Here is a 17958-nt window from a genome sequence, read left to right on the forward strand (position 1 = left end):
TAGGGAGAGAGAAGAAGGATGAGGGAAAGGTGAGACTGTTGGAAGGAGGGGAAAGAAAAGAAGGGAAGAGCCCGAAGGAGAGAGAGGGACACGAGGAGAGAGAGGGGGCGAAAGACGCCGGGAGGGAACCGGAGGGCGAGGGAGAAGGGCAGGGACGGGAGGAGAAAGGAGGAGGGGAGAGGAACGGCGGTGGTTGGGGAGAAGCACCCGCCAACCCCATAGCCGGAACCCACGCCGAGGTAGCAAGTGCGCCCTTGCGGCCCCCACGAGCCTGGCTGCATCTTCGTCCTCCTGCGCAGGCGAGGCGGGATGCAGGTGTGAGTGGCATGAGAAGATGGGGAAAGGATCGGGGTCGCGGCGGCCTTTCTGGCCAGTTTTGAAGGGTTTTGTCAGTTAACGTTTCTAGACCGAGGCGCACGGACCAGCGGCACCTCCCAGGTGGAGGAGACCCCTTGTGCCCCAAGTTCAAAGTCATCCTGATGGGTTCAGTGCGGTCCTGACTCTTCCTGACCTAATTCTCTGGTTGTGACTTTCTCACGTTCCGGGCTTTGCCACTGCCAGCTTCTGCCAACACCACCCTTCCCGCCGCCCACCCGGGTCTTCCTGCCCGTTCTCCTCCCTCCCTGGCCCGACGGTCCCGCCGAGGCAAAAACAAATAGCCATGAGGGCACTTCAAGGAGCGTGCAGTGGCCCCGACGGCACTCTCGGGGGGAGGGGGGATAAAAGAGGCGGCCAGTCCGCCCCCGGCCGAATAATGGGCGCGCAGCAGATTGCCAGGGGGCACTTGAAACTCGAAGGGAGGGAAATACTTGAGCGCGGTCCCTCCCCGCGAGGGCGCTCGGCGCAGCCTCGCGGATCGTCCCTTGTTCGCTCTCTTTCATGCACTCTCCTTTTGTGTGGAATTATTTAAACGGGAGATCCCTGGCAGCTTTATGCTAATGCGCCGAACAAAGGCAACGGCCCGCGGGCGGGAGGCCCGGAAGGTGCCTGGGGCCGGGCCGGGTGGGGCGGCGGGCAGGCGGGCTGCGCGTGTCTCTCGCGTGCCCCTGGGACTGACACAACCACCCCTCATTCCTGCAAATACAAAGCCTCTTCCCTGCTTGGGTCGGGCGCTCGGAGGCTCGGGTCCCTCCGGGACGGGGCGGCGGGCTCTGCGGCGGCAACGCAGGGTTCCTGCCGGGTTGTGGCTCCGGGACTGAGTGCCGGGAGTGGCGGCTTCCGTGAAGCCAGAAGAGCGGTCTGCAGCTGAGTGGGAATGGTGGGGGCTGCTGACAACTCCCCCCACCACCAACGTTGGCGTCTCCAAAGTCGCTACCTGCTGTGGGGTGAGAATGCGGGCCCGCCTGGTTCCTCCCGTGAGGCCAGGGCCGCCAGTTCTCCTAGACACCCCAAGGAGCCAACTACTCCGCAGAAGTTGCCCCGCTTCTACTTTTAGTTCCAAGCTTCGCGCTTTCTACAAACTCCCTGTTGCCTTGACTTTGATTTCCAGCCGAGGTGAAGGTCACAGTGAACTCTGGCGCACGACCCGACGGCACCCCGGCACACCAGGATTGGAGAAATTGGAGCGCCTGCGGCCTCCGGCTCCGCAGTCGTCAAAGGAAGAACCCACCGCGGAGTCGGCGGACAAGAAGTGAAGAGGCCCGGGATTTTTCCAAAGCGCTGGCCAGGACACCGCAGGAAGGGGAGGAGTCGCCTGAAGCTGGGGAAGGACACTTGGGTGCCTCTGCCTTGGATCTTTATGCTCATTGACTTTCGCAAAGCCCCTCTGGAGGGGGACACATCCACGATCAGTGTTTCCCCAAACTTAACTTCACGCGGCCGCTGCTCCGAATCTCGTGTGCTAAGGCCGGCGTCGGGGGCGCAGTTCGGTGGCTGTTTGTCCTTCCCAGGCAAAGAGAATTATCTCGACCCGATGTCCCCATCCTTGCGGGCGCACAGATTCTGAAAAAATCAGCAGAAGGCGGCTGCTATCCACGGCCCGGGCTGTGCTACACCTGCTTGGAGGTCGCTGGTGTGTGCGTGCGCGCGAGCGCAGCCCAATTCTTTCCCAGCCCCGGGTGATGAAATTAGTTTCCAATACTAGTATTTTTCAGGTGTCTATTTATTTTTACTGTACCCGTCTGAAAGCAGATTTCATTTCGGCTGGCAAGACTAGAAGCCACAAATAAAAAGACACGGATTCATTGAATCTCTGTATCTCAGTAGCGTTCAATAGTTTCCCTTGGCTAAATTCAGAGAGCCCTGTTTGAATTCACTCAGGCAGGTGGTGTTTTGTTTTTTTGCTGGTAGTGGTTCCCCACCCCCATGGTTTATTTACAATTGTGGGTGTTGTTATTTTTCAAGGATTCACAAGGTGACTAACTGTTATCTGTTGAATGGACGGAGTGTTACATATGCAAGACCGAATATGGCCGGCCGAGCCCCTGCCCTATATTATTCTACAATCCAGATGGGATTCGTGATTAGAAAATAAAATTGGCTAAAGCTGTCTCGGAATCCCTTTCCCACTTCTAATTTCATCAGCAATATTAATCAGCGCTCCAGAGCAAGGAAATAACATCAGTTACTTTTAGATAGAAATGTATTTATAAATTTTAGATAACTCATTTTAAGATTCCTAACTTTGGGGGGGAGGGAACTACCATTCACCACAGCATTTTGAAAACTAGGGTGAGACTTTTCAAAATATATTTCATTATATGCATTCTTCTCTTTTCAGTGTGTAGGTTAAAATATTACAAACATAAAATTATCAAATACCTTTCCCTTGATTACCCAACTTGATTAACCCCTTAAGCCTAACAACTGTCCCTATCACAACTTATGACTCATGTGGACTCTATTTTTACATGTTTAATTTCTACGCCAGGGTATTTTCAGAGGGAAAATCCAAAACAATTAAATACCTTCAGTGGAATATAGCGAAAGTAAAACTCAGCAAAATCTATCTGGTGTACAGAGCTTTGCAGAAAAATGTTTCCTTCTCTTTCAATAAAATGACATTTTCCTCAAAGCATATGACATTTTATGTGGCTTGGCCATTTGTTCCCCAGTGATGGACGATCAGGGCCACTATGCACTTCGTGGGGTTCTGCCCTGTCCCCGGGAGGTTCTGCCTTTTGTGCTTCCTCGGGTCTGGGCTGGACAGAGTACGGAGGCCGGCGGCCAGTCTGGGTCCAAACGTAATGGTGGCGGGGGTGGGGGTGGGGGTGGGAGGTGTCTTCGCTGTTGTGTTTTCCTGGTGGCACAGGGGAGGCGGCATGTCCTCGCCGAGGCTGCAGCCTGCCTCAGAGGACAGATTGCCCCCCCCTCCCCCAGTCCAGCACGCGTCTCTTTTGCGTCCAGATTGGCCGCGACCGGCGCTCAATAGCGGGAGGTTAATTTCCTTCACAAAGGTGAAGGGGGCACGGCTCCGGGGGGGCTGCGCCCAGACAGGCGGCCCCTTTATTCCGAAGCGCCTTGATTGGAGCCCTTGATTTAGCATCTGATGTCAACCGGCAAACAAAATGCCCGCTCGGAATGAAAATGCATGAGGCCGCGCGGGGAGGAGAAAACCAACTTCACTGGGGTGCACGAGGCCGATGCGCGTTTCGGGCTTTGGCCAACTCGACCCGGGCTACCCAGCCCCAAACCACGCGGAGGCTCCGGGAGGCCTGGGCCCGGCCCCACCAAAGATACCATTCCCAAGCCTCCAAGAACCCAAAAGTTTAGAAATTGACGTTCCTTTGGGAGCCCAGCCCAGCACGCCCCCGCTTCAGCCCCGCGCTTTCTGGAGACTGAGAAGGTCACGCCAATTCCTTCTCAAACTCCAAAGAAACCTCGAGCCCCGTAGTCACGCCGAGGCTGCAAGCACAAACATCGCCCGCTCTCGGCCACTGCCATAAGTCCGGGCCCCCTGTCCACACTCGGAACCCCTCTTGGGTCCCGCGGCCTATCCGTCCGAGGTACGGGCGGAGGCTCTTGGCCGCCGGGACTCTGCGGCTTTCTCGGATTCTTGTTTATTTCCCAAACACCACGCGGAGCCAATGCGCCTCCGCCGACGCCCCGATCTCCCCGCGCCACCCCGGCGCGCCCCCGCCCCCACCCAATCAGCGCGCACAACTTCCCCCTCGGCTCTGGCTCGCGGATTGAACCCTCCTGACATATTTGGGGCCATTCTTCTCCTTTGTTGCTATTTTGCTCGCGACCCGCGGGTAATCCCCGTGCGGGAGGGGGGCGTGCATTGTCGCGCTGATGGACGGGCCCATTTGGCGGCTCCGCGCCCCCCGGAGGAGAGACACAAAGCCCAGGCACGTGCGCCTCCCCATAGAGGAGCAGCAGACCGTGAAAGGAGGCGGGGCCGGGCGTGTGCCTGGGCCGGGCGGGGCCGCGGCGCCGGGCGGGGCAGCCGAGGGGCGCGCGCGGGGGCCCCGCGCCCTCAGGTACATCTGCTGCACCTACCGGGCGACCCCCGAGTCCAGGCCCTCTTTTGGCCGCCCCATCGCCCTCCCACCCTGCCAGGCCGAGGAGCTGTAGGCGCTCTGATTGGCTCGGGGGGAAGCGGGAGGCGAGAACAATGGCCCCCTCCCCCCGTTAAAAGGGAGCGGCTGCCCGGCCCGGGGACAGGGACGCGCGTGCAGGGCGCAGAGCTGGACCGAGCCGCCGCCGGCGCCACGCGAGTCCCGCAGCCGCTGCTCCCGGGCCATGGGCCGAGGGCACTGAGGGCCGCCGGGGCCGAGCGCCAAGGGGGGACCGAACGAGTGCCGTGCCCTCGGGCCGCGCCAACATGCCCCGCGGCTTCCTGGTGAAGCGCAGCAAGAAGTCCACGCCCGTGTCCTACCGGGTCCGCGGCGGCGAGGACGGCGACCGTGCGCTGCTGCTCTCGCCCGGCTGTGGGGGCGCCCGCGCCGAGCCCCCGGCGCCGAACTCGGGCCCAGGGCCGCTGCAGCCGCCTCCACCGCCGCCGCCCGCGGAGCGCGCCCATGCAGCGCTCGCTGCCGCGCTCGCCTGCGCGCCGGGGCCGCCACCACCCCCGCCGGGTCCACGGGCGGCGCACTTCGGCAATCCAGAGGCCGCGCACCCTGCGCCGCTCTACAGCCCCACGCGGCCCGTGAGCCGCGAGCACGAGAAGCACAAATACTTCGAGCGCAGCTTCAACCTGGGCTCGCCGGTCTCGGCTGAGTCCTTCCCCACGCCCGCAGCGCTGCTCGGAGGGGGCGGCGGCGGCGGCGCAGGCGGAGCGGGCGGCGGCGGCACCTGCGGCGGCGATGCGTTACTCTTTGCGCCCGCCGAGCTCAAGATGGGCACGGCGTTCTCGGCGGGCGCCGAGGCGGCCCGCGGTCCGGGCCCCGGTCCCCCACTGCCTCCCGCCGCCGCTCTGCGGCCCCCTGGCAAGCGGCCCCCACCCACCGCCGCCGCCGCCGCCGCCGCTACCGCCGAGCCGCCAGCCAAGGCAGCCAAGGCCCCTGGCGCCAAGAAGCCCAAGGCCATCCGCAAGCTGCACTTCGAGGACGAGGTGACCACGTCGCCTGTGTTGGGGCTCAAGATCAAGGAGGGCCCGGTGGAGGCGCCGCGGGGCCGCGCGGGGGCCGCAGCGCGGCCGCTGGGCGAGTTCATCTGCCAGCTGTGCAAGGAGGAGTACGCCGACCCGTTCGCGCTGGCGCAGCACAAGTGCTCGCGTATCGTGCGCGTGGAGTACCGCTGCCCCGAGTGCGCCAAGGTCTTCAGCTGCCCGGCCAACCTGGCCTCGCACCGCCGCTGGCACAAACCGCGGCCCGCGCCCGCCGCCGCCCGCGCGCCGGAGCCGGAAGCGGCAGCCAGGGCTGAGGCGCGGGAGGCGCCGGGCGGCGGCAGCGACCGGGACACGCCAAGCCCCGGCGGCGTATCCGAGTCGGGCTCTGAGGACGGGCTCTACGAGTGTCACCACTGCGCCAAGAAGTTCCGCCGCCAGGCCTACCTACGCAAGCACCTCCTGGCGCATCACCAGGCGCTGCAGGCCAAGGGTGCGCCTCCAGCGCCCGCGGCCGAGGACCTACTGGCCTTGTACCCCGGCCCCGACGAGAAGGCGCCCCAGGAGGCGGCCGGCGAAGGCGAGGCAGCCGGCGTGCTGGGCCTGAGTGCGTCCGCCGAGTGCCACCTATGCCCTGTGTGCGGGGAGTCGTTCCCCAGCAAGGGCGCCCAGGAGCGCCACCTGCGCCTGCTGCACGCCGCCCAGGTGTTTCCCTGCAAGTACTGCCCGGCCACCTTCTACAGCTCGCCCGGCCTTACGCGGCACATCAACAAGTGCCACCCATCCGAGAACAGACAGGTGATCCTCCTGCAGGTGCCCGTGCGCCCGGCCTGTTAGAGCGCGCCCTCCACCCCGGCCCCCGGAACTGTGCCTTCGCTTGGAGACCCACAAAGAGAATGCGCCCTGCACGCCCGAACCCCAGTCTGCGCTGGGGGAGCCTCGTCCCCGCCCCCACCGGGTGAAAGTGTCGTCTCCGTTTCTAGGTGTGGCGTGACGGTAACCCCATCCTCTCGTTGTGACTCCTTTTGGAACCCCCACTTTTACGTTGTGTACCCCCAAACCCCCATGGCGCAACAGGAGTCAGTCTCTTTCTGTACAAGGGAGAAGAGCTGTACGCGTTTGTCTCGTGGTTGGAAGCCTCCCCTTGGCGGGGAGAAGCTGTTTTTCTTGCTAGTATTCGCTGTGTTCATGGTCTAGAAATGCGCTCTACTCTCGCCTCGCCTACCTATCTCTGCTCTCTATGTATGTAGCGTACGGGTTGTTTTGAGTGAATCTTGAGGAATAAATGCCTTTATATTTCACAGGCTGTAAATTGAACTTCCCACACGATTAGCTTTATTATGGCTTGTGAACTGCTGGAGTCTGGCTTTACCTTTTTGTATGTGAACAAATCAAATTGCTTAAAAAAAGAGTTTTCTTTAGTATAGCCACAAATGCCTTGAACTGTTGTTGGGATTGTTTTCGGGGGGAGGGAAGGGAGTGTCCTGAAGATGCTGTAGTAACTGCCTCAGTGTTTCACGTAAGACTTTTTGGTTTGATCATCTTTGTTGAGGTAGGACTATCAGTTCCCTCTAAATGTATATGTTGATTTATGAGTAATTGTTATTTATTCTTTATTTATTTATATTAATTATGAAGATTATGATATTATTTGATTGCAGATTTTTTTGATGCGCTTCCCTCTCCCCACCCTGCCACTCTTGACATTCCACTGTGCGTTTTAGAAGAGAGCCTTTTTCTAAAGGGATCTGCTTAAAGTTTTAACTTTTATATCTCTGAGTGAATTACAGACAACCTACCATTTAATTCTGCTTCGAGGGTCCCCAGGGCCCTTGTACAACCGACAGCTCTTACTTTTCAATGCAATCTCTTTTCTACATACATTATTTTCGTAATTGTTAGCTATTTATAGAAAGCTTCAATAGAACTGTTTCAACTGTATAACTATTTACTATTCAAATAAAATATTTTCAAAGTCAAAGTGTGGTGGCCTGATTTCTGCATCACATGCTTTCAGGACGAATTTAAAGTAGTGTTTCTGATGATTTCTTAGAAGCTAATTTTATTTTTTATCAGGAAAAAGGTAACCACCACCATCACCAGGGTGGTGGGTTTTCAGAGGTGAGCCTCAGCTGCCGGACTCTGCCCTTCCGGCAGCCTGAGAGTGTAGCCTCCAGCGCGGCTGGCGGAAGCAAGCCTTGTTGGGGTCCTCAGTAATGTACCAGAGGCGGGCTAGAATGAAGGCCCTGGGCATCTTTTCCGATAAATCTACATCAAAGAAGCTGTTCCTTTCGCTCCACTTTCATTTAGCAAATCCTTCATTTCCCAACAATTTGGGGCTTAGGGTGACAGTAATTCTTCAGATAAATAAAGTGGGTAGTATTTGTTCCTTAGCATCTACAAGAAAGGAGAAATGACTTTACCGTGAGATCTGCAAAGTACCAGCGGCAAACTGATTCACATTTGGATGCAATGGGAAGTTAAGCAACTGGGGGTAAGGGCTTAGAAATAATTTTCCAATCAGGTGAGCAATCTGTTTGGGGGCAAAATGGAACACCATCTGTTTGGGGTATTAAATTTAATAACAGGTAATTACAATGTTTTCCGTTATGTGTCACTCAGCTCTTTGAAGAACAATTCTGACTCTCACCAGTGAATATTTTGGGTTGTTTTCCTCTGTCTTGGAAACATTTGATGAAAGAGCTGTGTTAAACCTCACAATTGTGTGTGCGTGTTCCTTTTGTGTGTTTTTCCTGCTTTTTTTTTTCCTGAGGCCCGCTGAATCTAACGTTTGTCTGCCAAAAAGATTTTAGAAATCTGCACAGTAAAGGGATTTGCATCTCCAAAGAGGAGCTGGAATGAGGCTGCGAAGGGCAGTCCTTGAGGAACTTGGAAGGACACACTGAGGAAAGAGATCATTTTCAGATTGTGAGCCTCAAGTTTTCTGTGCGATGGGGTTTAGCCAAAGGCTCAGTTAGCAGGAATATGGAATATTCCTCCCTCTGCGAGGCTCTGGAAACAGCCTTTGAATAACAATGAAGGAGAAACCACTACAGGTAAGTTGCCTCCAGGACAAATTGCGGGTTGCTTTTTATCACCGATGACTACGTATTTTCCCAGTTTGGAAAATAAAAGAACAAAAAGCTCAGGGCTGGTGCAACGTGAAAGCACAGGGATAGAGCAGCATTTCTAACATCCTGAAAACTTTGAATGAAACAAAGAAAAACTCAAATGTGTGGGCTGATAGCTGCCGCCTCTCCCCTCCTGCAACAGTAATATGGGAACACTGAAAATATTCTGAGTTGCAGCACACACTAAAAGATACCCCAAACTGAGGGTCCGCGTATGCACATTCTGTGGCAATAGAAGTTTCCTGAAAAGCTGGAAGATTGGCCACACGTGGCGAGCCCAGACTTGGCTGCAGAAATGGTGGCTTGTAACTCCGTTGGGCTCACTGTGGTTCTCGACCATAATCACAAAACATTCCTCTAAGATCCACTTCATGAGGGTAAATATAATTTGGTTGTTCACAAACGTGTTCCTTCATCACTCGTGGAAATTTATTTCAATGGACCAAATATACCTTTTCTCGAATGGAACCCAAAGTTTCACTGATGTGAGATATAGAAGGGAACGGTAGAGTAAATGGAGTATGCTGAAGGCGATGAAACTGTAAAAATAGAAAACCTTGGTCAATTTCTATCCTAGTAATACAGTATGAGTTAGCAGAATATTCTATGCCAGGGAATCAGGCTCTCCCCCGTTTTTCTTGCCCCCCTGGATAATAAGTTCACAAGGTTCCTATCCCAGAACATCACGTCAAAGCGCACACACTTTTTACCAAATCTGTGAAGGAGGCTGTGGGCATCCTGTGTGCTCTGGGGACGCTGCAAACTGGGAAGGCCATCCACGGAAACCACCCGAGAATCCCACACCATCCCACAGCAAGGATTTGGGGGTGAGAAGCCCAGGGGGTCAGAAAAAGTAACAAAGTTAAGGAGGGAGGAGCTAAAAGAGGGAAGAAAACGGAAGAGGTTTGATTTTTGCCAGTGCCTTCACCCCTCTCTACTTCCATACAAACGTGCTACAGTGAAAAGCAAAAGGCTGTTCAGCATTCCTTTGGTTCCAGAGTGAGCCTGTGGCCAGAGCAGCTGCACGCCACGCTGGTTGAGCCCTTCCTTCAGAGTTTTTAATGTCCTCTCAAGGCAGCTTCTCCTGTTGCCTGCTTTGCCTTTTCCCTGGAGGCCTGGAAACGATGGGGTTCTTGCCACCCTTAGAGCAGGAACGTTGTACTGGCGAGGGTTTGACCTGAGTGACTCACTCGGAGGCTTGTGCTTGGAGGCACGCCTTCCTTCTGTGTAGCACAATGGACGAAGTGATCGCACCTTTCAGCCCCTCTGAAGCCTGTCGCTGGGTTCCATCTGGGAGTACCCAGATCTCGCAGAGCAGAAATGAAGCCAGGAGGCTGGCTGGACTCCAGCTGCACAAGGGCACCTGTGGGCATGTTAGGGTCCTGCAGAGACGTGGGTATGCAACATCAGCCAGGGCAGCAGTAGCCACAGGTGGATGTGCCTGGCGTGTCGCTGCCCACATGCTGCTGAGGAGGGGGCGACATTTCTTATCGGCTTCACTTTCCTCTGTGAGTGGCCGCCTCCTCCCCCAGTTGGGCTGAACTCCACAGCCATCCACAGAGTCTTCAGAACAAAGCAGAAGTGTCTCCTAACCACGCTGAGCGACCCGATAACACTACAGGAATTCTTCACGTATCAAATGTCTTGCAAAAGAGAAAAGGGCCTCGAACAAGGTTTGGCTTTCTGAAGTTGAGTCACTTGGCTTCCAGAAGGCCTCGGTCTCCTCATCAGTAAGCCACAGATAATGCTCCTGGCTGATGCCCTGAGGGCATCTGGAGCCTTTGTGGAACATCTGGGGAGATTCCTGAGCCCAGCTGAGGATGGGCAGTAAGGAGCTCAGAGGGGCCTGCGTTCTTCACATAGACATGGGCACTCCTCGGGCACTCCTCTTTGCCGAGTGCTGTTCCATGGCATTTAGGATCGGTTACAAACCCACTGGCCTGTGGCAGGGTTACTTTGAGCAAAACTTGCTATTTTTTTGCAGAACGGACATTTAGGTCTTGCAGAGAAATTTTCTGGCAAACAGACCCAGGGCTAAGTCTATGGGATCATATATAGGATAAGATGAATCGCCCACTTAGCTTGTTACAGAGCCAGGATTAGTTATGGTTCTTTGATGGACAGACTAAAGGAAGCTGTAATACTCTAGTAGTTAAAGTTAGAAGTAATGGAATTTAGAGATTGAAGAGGAAACTGAGTTGTAGAGAGAAACCCACAGGTGGTAAAACACACCCGTGTGAGAACCAACTGAATAGCAACATGCAGGGATCTTGCTTCCATTTGATCGTCAGGGAGGTACCGAAGCAGGGAGCACAAAGCAGTGACCTAAAGACACTTAGGTTCTCGTCGTCAATGATGGCAACATCTCATGGGTCTTTTGGCAACACAACCCGAATCTAATAGTCCCCAGATCTCACCCAGGCAAGAAAGAGAGCAGCGAAAGGCATCTTCAAGTTCCATCCCATCATAACCATTGGAGAGACGTCATTTCTCTGTTACCCACCTGCAGTATTAAATGAGCAGTACTCACAGGGAAAGTCTGGTGCACTCATGACTCCTGGGTTCTAATATGGCAAGTGTCACTAGCAGGTACATCAGGAACACAAAGACAAGTTCAGCAGTGGGAGCTGGCTCTATAACTTAAAGAGACCTGGTCACAAGCCCCACAGGAGCCCGGTGACCCTAGAATAAAGAGCTCTTCACAAATATGCAGAGCCAAAGGGCCACCCTCTGATGGGCTGCAGCCTAGAGTTCCTCGTGTCCCCTTGCAGCTTCATCAGCTGAGGTTTCCAAGTGAGGCCAGGTATGTTGACTCCTCAGGAATAAGGGACCAGAGATGGATGGTACCTACTTGCCTAATGATCTTGATGAATAGGGAAATCTTTTTTTCTCCTCCTGGGAGAACTGGGGAACTACAGCCTCCTTCTGACACTGCTAAGGAAACAGATCAATACTTTTCAACACCCCCTCACCTTTTACAAACAACCAGCTACAGGTTTTGATGTCATCAGGGAAACTAAGCAGGCAAGAGGATTTTCTGAAGATGACCTAGTCCTGCTCTTTTGGACATATTCCTCAAGAGGACCTGCAGGAGGAAATTAACACAGGCCAGATTGGGTTTCGAAAGCCACAGAGCCGGATGAGAGGTGGCATCCCAGCAAGCCATGTGCGATGGACCTTTGGGGTGAAGGGAATTGATTTCTCATAGCTGGATGAGAGAATCAACCTGGCTTACAAATTTACCAATCACAATTACTTTTTGGTCATTATTAAGGCTTGATATGCTTCTCAGAATCACAGGGCACATTCGAAAATGTGTTGTGAAATCAGTTAAATTGTTTTCAGTAACTCAAACATACTCCCACGTATCCTAAGACCCAACCGCCATCATTTGTGCCCCATATACTTAGATTGTAGGCTTGCTGTGTAGCATCTGGAAAGTGGAATGTTCAGGACATGCCACTTCCTTCAGGCAATGTATATGGTGAGCAGATGGGTTCTGGGGTGACTGCCTTCGTGTTTGTCTGGTTTGAAGGTTTCTATCCTGTGTGGTCTTCCTGGTAGCATTTCCACACAAAGCATCAGCACCAATATTTGTTTCTCTAGCTCCTCACAGAAGCCCACATGGAGACAAACCATCCTTAGAAGTTTCAACATTCACTAAATTGAAACTAAACCTACAGAATGTTTACTGCCAGCAGGACACATTTAAAGGCACGATTACTGAGAGCCTGTTTCCAGCATGTCATGCGTATATCGTGCAGCTCCCCCAGTGTCTCTGAGAAACTTGTTGACACAGTTTGCATCTAGTTTCCCCAGGGCCGCCTCCCCGTCATCAGAACCCAGGCATTCCCTGCTCCTTCCCTGTGGTTTGAACCAGCAGAGCAAGTATTGTGCAGCAGGAGACAATAATGCTGGCAACATCAACCTGAATTCATTATTCTTCTCTTTCACTCATCAAAGAAGGGCCTTTTATTTGAATTCAACATCTGCTTTGTCTCTGCTGTGCAGGACCAGGACTCTGATGCAATGCCCCCTTTTCAAACGCCACGGCCAGGTGACAGTCACACCTGACAGTGACAGGATGAAGAGAGGGAGCCAAGAGGCTATTATGTGTCAAATCTGATAGGATGCAGAGGAGGCGTTAGAGCCTGGAAGGGTGGGTTTCAGAGGAGGGAGCTTTCCACAGAAGGAAAAAACATCAGGCTACAGTTTCCTCCCAGCACAAAGAACAGAAAAGGATGGGGAAGTTACGCTGAAATGCATGTATCCAGTGTTGCCATTTAAAGGCTTGTAACATCGATTGATTGCAGTTCTCTTCTATTGCTGTTTATTACTACAGTATGTACAGTGAGCCTTTACCATTTTATAAGTACAACTACAAAGAGATTGTTATTAGGAGGTGGGCAGAAACTGATGGGAAAATGATCAGGTAGAGGCCGTCGGGGACAAAGCAGGCAGGACCAATCAAATCTGGGTGCCCAAATTGGAACAGAATCATGTTAGATTTCAACAAATATTTTATACCACAAAGGAACACGTTCTGCTTTCCTCACATCTTTGACTAGATCTTTATTGTGTCTTTTGAAACAGAATTATTATCCTTGATAACTTCCTGAGGCTTTTCACATGACTATCTGGATAAATCACTAAACGCAATCTACAGTTTTAAATCACTGTTGATTTAAAATGAAACAGTTTCACAATTAGTGTTCAGATTTGTATCAGAAAACTTAGTCACAGAGAAAACCATGTTTTCTCTCAGTATTTCCAAAATTTGGTAATTCAGATTAAAAAGGATGAAAAACAATTAAATGCGTATTATACTTACCTTGACTTATTTGTAGCCATAACTATGACCTTACATTCTAAGATTATATTGGGATTCCAGAATTATTGCCATCATTGCAGTATTTTACTATCTCTATTATTATTATAAGAGAAAAGGCTAGACCAGGAGTTGGTAAACTAAAGCCCACTGGTTCAATCCAGCATAAACCTGCTTTTGTAAATAAAGTTTTATTGGCATAGAGCCGTACTCACTCACATACTCAGCCTGTGTGGCTGTTTTCATGCTACAACAGTTTAGTAGTTATGAAAGAGGCCGCCACATGGTCCTGAAAGCCTAAAATATTTACTATTCTCCTCTTTATAGAGAGAGTTTGCTGACAATAATATCATACAATAGATAATAAAATAGTGCAGTAATTCCTCCCCAGGGTTAGATAGAAATTTGGTCCTTATGAAAACTGCGCTTTGCTCAGTTGTGTGTTGAGTGTCATAAACTCAGTAACTCAGCATTCATAAGTGTTGAAAATTGCAAAATCTAGTATCACCATTTTGACAGGTGTCACTGCCTAAGGTACCACGTTTTGTGTGTGTGTGTGTGTGTGTGTGTGTGTGTTTTTTTTTTTTTTTTTTTTGTGGAGACAGTCTCACTGTGTTGCCCAGGCTGGAGTGCAGGGGTGCGATCTTGATTCACTGCAACCTCCGCCCCCCTGGCTTAAGGGTTCCTCCCACCTCAGTCTCCTGAGTAGTTGGGACTACAGCCATGTGCCACTACACCCGGCTAATATTTGTACTTTTTTTTTTAAAGTAGAAATGGGGTTTCACCATGTTGGCTAGGCTTGTCTTGAATTCCTGGCCTCAAGTGATCCACCTGCCTCAACTCCCTGAAGTGCTGGGATTGTAGGCGTGAGCCACCACGCCTGACCAAGGTACCATGTTTTTTTCAACCTGATTTTTGTTTTGTTTTTTTGAGATGGGGTCTCACTCTGTTGCCCAGGCTGGAGTGCAGTGGCGTGACCATGGCTTACTGTGGCCTTGACCTCCTGGGCTCAAGCGATCTTCTTGCCTCAGCCTTCTGAGTAGCTGAGATGACAGATGCACACCAGCAATGGCTGGATAAAGTTTTTATTTTTTATAGAGATGGGGGTCTCACCATGTTATCCAGACTGGTCTCAAACTCCTGGGCTCAAGCGATCTTCCTATCTTGACCTCTGAAAGTGCTGGGATTACCGGTGTGGGCCATCACACCTGGCCCTGAGAATTAAGAAAGTTTTTCTGAAAGTAGGAAACTGCTTCCAAGACTGTTTTGTTAATATTGCTCCTATTCATCATCGCAGTTACAGGAGCTCTCAGACAATACACACAAATTCCAGCCTGTTAAGTCATCCACAGAAGTCTACACAGAAGAGGAAGGTTGTCTCCTGCTTTGAAGGTTGTTTTCTCACTGCAGTGACAGTTTAATTTATCAGGTGAAATCACAACTCTTAGTTTGAACCATAGGACATTGCTGTTTTGCTTTTTGTTTTGAGACAGGGTCTCACTCTGTTGCCCAAGCTGACGTGCAGCTGCGCAATCTCAGTTCACTGCAACCTCCGCCTCCTGGGTTCCAGTGATTCTTGTGCCTCAGCCTCCCAAGTAGCTGAGATTACAGGCATGCGCCACCACGCCTGGCTAACTTTTTTTTTTTTGAATTTTTAGTAGAGATGGGCTTTCACTATGTTGCCCAGGCTGGTCTCCAGCTCCTGGTCTCAAGTGATCCGCCCGCCTCAGTCTCCCAAACTGCTAGGATTATAGGCGTGAGGACCTGGCTTACTGCTGTTTTTATAAGTAAAAATAAGAAGTTTTGTATCAAAAACTTTATATGGCTCAACCTAACATTTTAAGGATTTTTGGTAACCATTAGCTTAAAAATGAGTTAAAGACAGAATATAACTTCAACTTAGCATTGATTTGTCTCAAAATAGTGTTAATTTAATAGCAACAACACCTTCCTGGCAACTGATGACCTCTTTTAATTGTGCAAACGTTTGAGCATTTGGAGGACATAGATCAATGAGAATTCTGCTCTGATTAGAGGTTCACAACCATGACTTGAAACTTTTTTCTAAAACAGGTTTCTGACCCAGTCCCACAAGTGTCTCCGTTACAGTGATGCTAGTGGACAATGAGTTGTACACTTCTGTAGTATGTATCGTTCAGAGCCCTGCCACTCAAAGTGTGGACCAAGGAGCGGTAGGTCCATATCCCCTGGGAGCAGAATTGCCAGCCCCGCTTTGGGCCTCCTAAATCAGAATTTGTATTTTAACAGGATCCCCAGGGAATTTGTACGCACATTGAGGTTTTACATGCACTGGTTTAAAATTTGAGGTCTTGGTCATAGAATGAGTTCTCCCAGTTGTTGCCCCCAGTAAATTTGGCCTAGGAAGGGTTGATGGCTTGGGCAGTAACCCAGGGACACAAACCCCGACTAATGATGGGTTGGTAACATTAACAGACTAAATTCATATTAACATTTCGAGGGTGTTTGGTAGCAATTCATTAAAAATTAGTTAAAGACATAAGATAACTTTAACTCAGCAACTTTAACCAACCTTGCCCGGTCTAAGGCCTTCACATGAATTACTCAGTGTGTTCTCACAGTGCCTCCATGAGGTCAGAGAGGTCATTACCCTGTGTAACACATGAAGAAACGGAAGGCCCTGTGAAATGGCATGGCCTGAAAGTGGGGACATTTAACTGGGATCAAGAAGGAAATTAGTTCCTAAAGAGAAACCTCTAAGGTAGCAATTGCTGCAGTGTGGGAGAATTCAGATGGACAGTGACACGGGGCCCTGGTTCCATTTTCTTGTCAAAGGGCTGGTACAGCAGGGAGTGAGATATGGTGGCCTAGGGAGTGTACAGTTCTCAGCCCACATCGTGAAACAGCCGATTTGTGTTTTGGCAATTTGATTCCAAAATAATGGGCTGAAAATCTTACCCGGGAGAGAGAGCAGAGCCAAGGTAACATTGTTTCCAGTTATTTCCCATCTTCTGCATTGGAGGAACTTGTTATTTCTATACGACCCAACTTGCAAACACAAATAACCAGTACTGGTGAGAGAACTGGGTAAAGTTAGTACCGTGTGATGATAGCTAAGGCTGTCATGTTGGCGTCTGCATCCCAGCAGATTCTAGATTTGACACCGCTTTTTGCTTCGCTTTAACACGCTGCGATGGAAACTGTAAGAGAGGCATGAGTTCGCTGTGAATGGTGGTGTACGCAGCACCACAGTGAGGATGTCGCTGAAAGCTAGCTTGCCCGGGCCACTTTCTTTTCTGTTTTCTTTCTTTTTTTTTTTTTTTTTTTTTTGAGACTGAGTCTCGCTCTGTTGCCTAGGCTGGAGTGCAGAGGCTTGATCTTGGCTCACTGCAACCTCTGCCTCCTGGGTTCAAGCGATTCTCCTGCCTCAGCCTCCTGAGTAGGCGCCCACCACCATGCACCCAGGCCACTTCCTATTGAGCTCTCTACCTTCCACTTTGGTTCCAAAAGCACCTGGTTGTAGAAATCACTTATTATTCTATACCTGCAAGCAAGTTAGTAGGCCATTCCAGAACCATGGCAACCAGCATGAGTGGTAGAAGGAAAAGTCCGTGAGCACAGGGTCTCAGCTCTCCCTGCCCACCTTCAGCATCAGGGGAGCAGAGGGACTCAAATGGGCTGGACCCAAACCCCAATCCTGAGATGCAAAGTCTAGTGACATTTAAGAAAATTATTCAGTTAAAATTTTAATTTTATATCTCAGAGCGAGTGTCAATGCTGTAGCTTCTCGAAGTGACAGATTTTAATAATCCTAGCAGGTTACTTTCTCTTCTGCAGTGGTGAATTTCACATGCTCACATGCAAAAGGACCCAGCCCCTTCTCCAGTATGCTGGGGCTGTTAGGTACCAGGGACTTGGAGCACAAATGCCTGCTTTCATCATCTTATGTCCACCATCTTTGGGTGGCCATGGGTAGGTGATTAATCCTCTCTGACTGTTTTCTCATTGATATAATTAGGAAAGAGTAGTATCCACCTGTAGCAGACATTTGTTAAGTTTTCTGCTTGCCCCATGCCTTTTGAACACCCTTCCTGTGCTCAAATAATCCCCTATCCGATGAGTTCTGGTTCCCCAAGGTAGAATCCAGAAACTTGCTTTTCCAGCCTCCCTTGCAGCTAGGCTCTACTGTACGGGAATGGAAAAGTGTTGCACATTAAGACCGATGTCCACCAGAAAGGAGTCAGGTCACCCTGACTCAGATTGGAGGTGCCTGACCATTCATCAAATGTGCCCATGAGACATGGATCCAGAAGAGAGACATCAAAGAGGTGGCACTGGGTGCAGTCAGTGCTGGGTGGGGAGAGCAGAGGCATTTGTCTCTTAGAGGTGGCTGTGGTGAAGACCTAGCGTTGTGAGGTGAGTTGCCATTGCACTTGTCTAGCAGGGCAATTTGAGTGTTGTTTCTAAATATTTCCGTCCCAAAACCTGATTGTGTGGCCCTACTGGACATAAAGCAAGGTAGCCAAGAGTCT

General features: G+C 51.4%; 1 protein-coding gene across 1 annotated transcript; it reads left to right on the top strand.

Annotated features, from left to right (window-relative positions):
* The first annotated feature begins 4397 nt into the window (after positions 1–4397).
* On the top strand, positions 4398–7469 carry INSM1 (INSM transcriptional repressor 1). Its single transcript, XM_032248126.1, has one exon. The coding sequence runs from the start codon at positions 4766–4768 to the stop codon at positions 6323–6325; it is 1560 nt and encodes a 519-aa protein (XP_032104017.1). The 5' UTR covers positions 4398–4765; the 3' UTR covers positions 6326–7469.
* Positions 7470–17958: the final 10489 nt, after the last annotated feature.

The sequence above is a fragment of the Sapajus apella genome, unplaced genomic scaffold, assembly GCF_009761245.1.
Source record: "Sapajus apella isolate SASKATOON/1434 unplaced genomic scaffold, GSC_monkey_1.0 scaffold65, whole genome shotgun sequence".
In the NCBI taxonomy this organism is placed as follows: domain Eukaryota; kingdom Metazoa; phylum Chordata; class Mammalia; order Primates; family Cebidae; genus Sapajus; species Sapajus apella.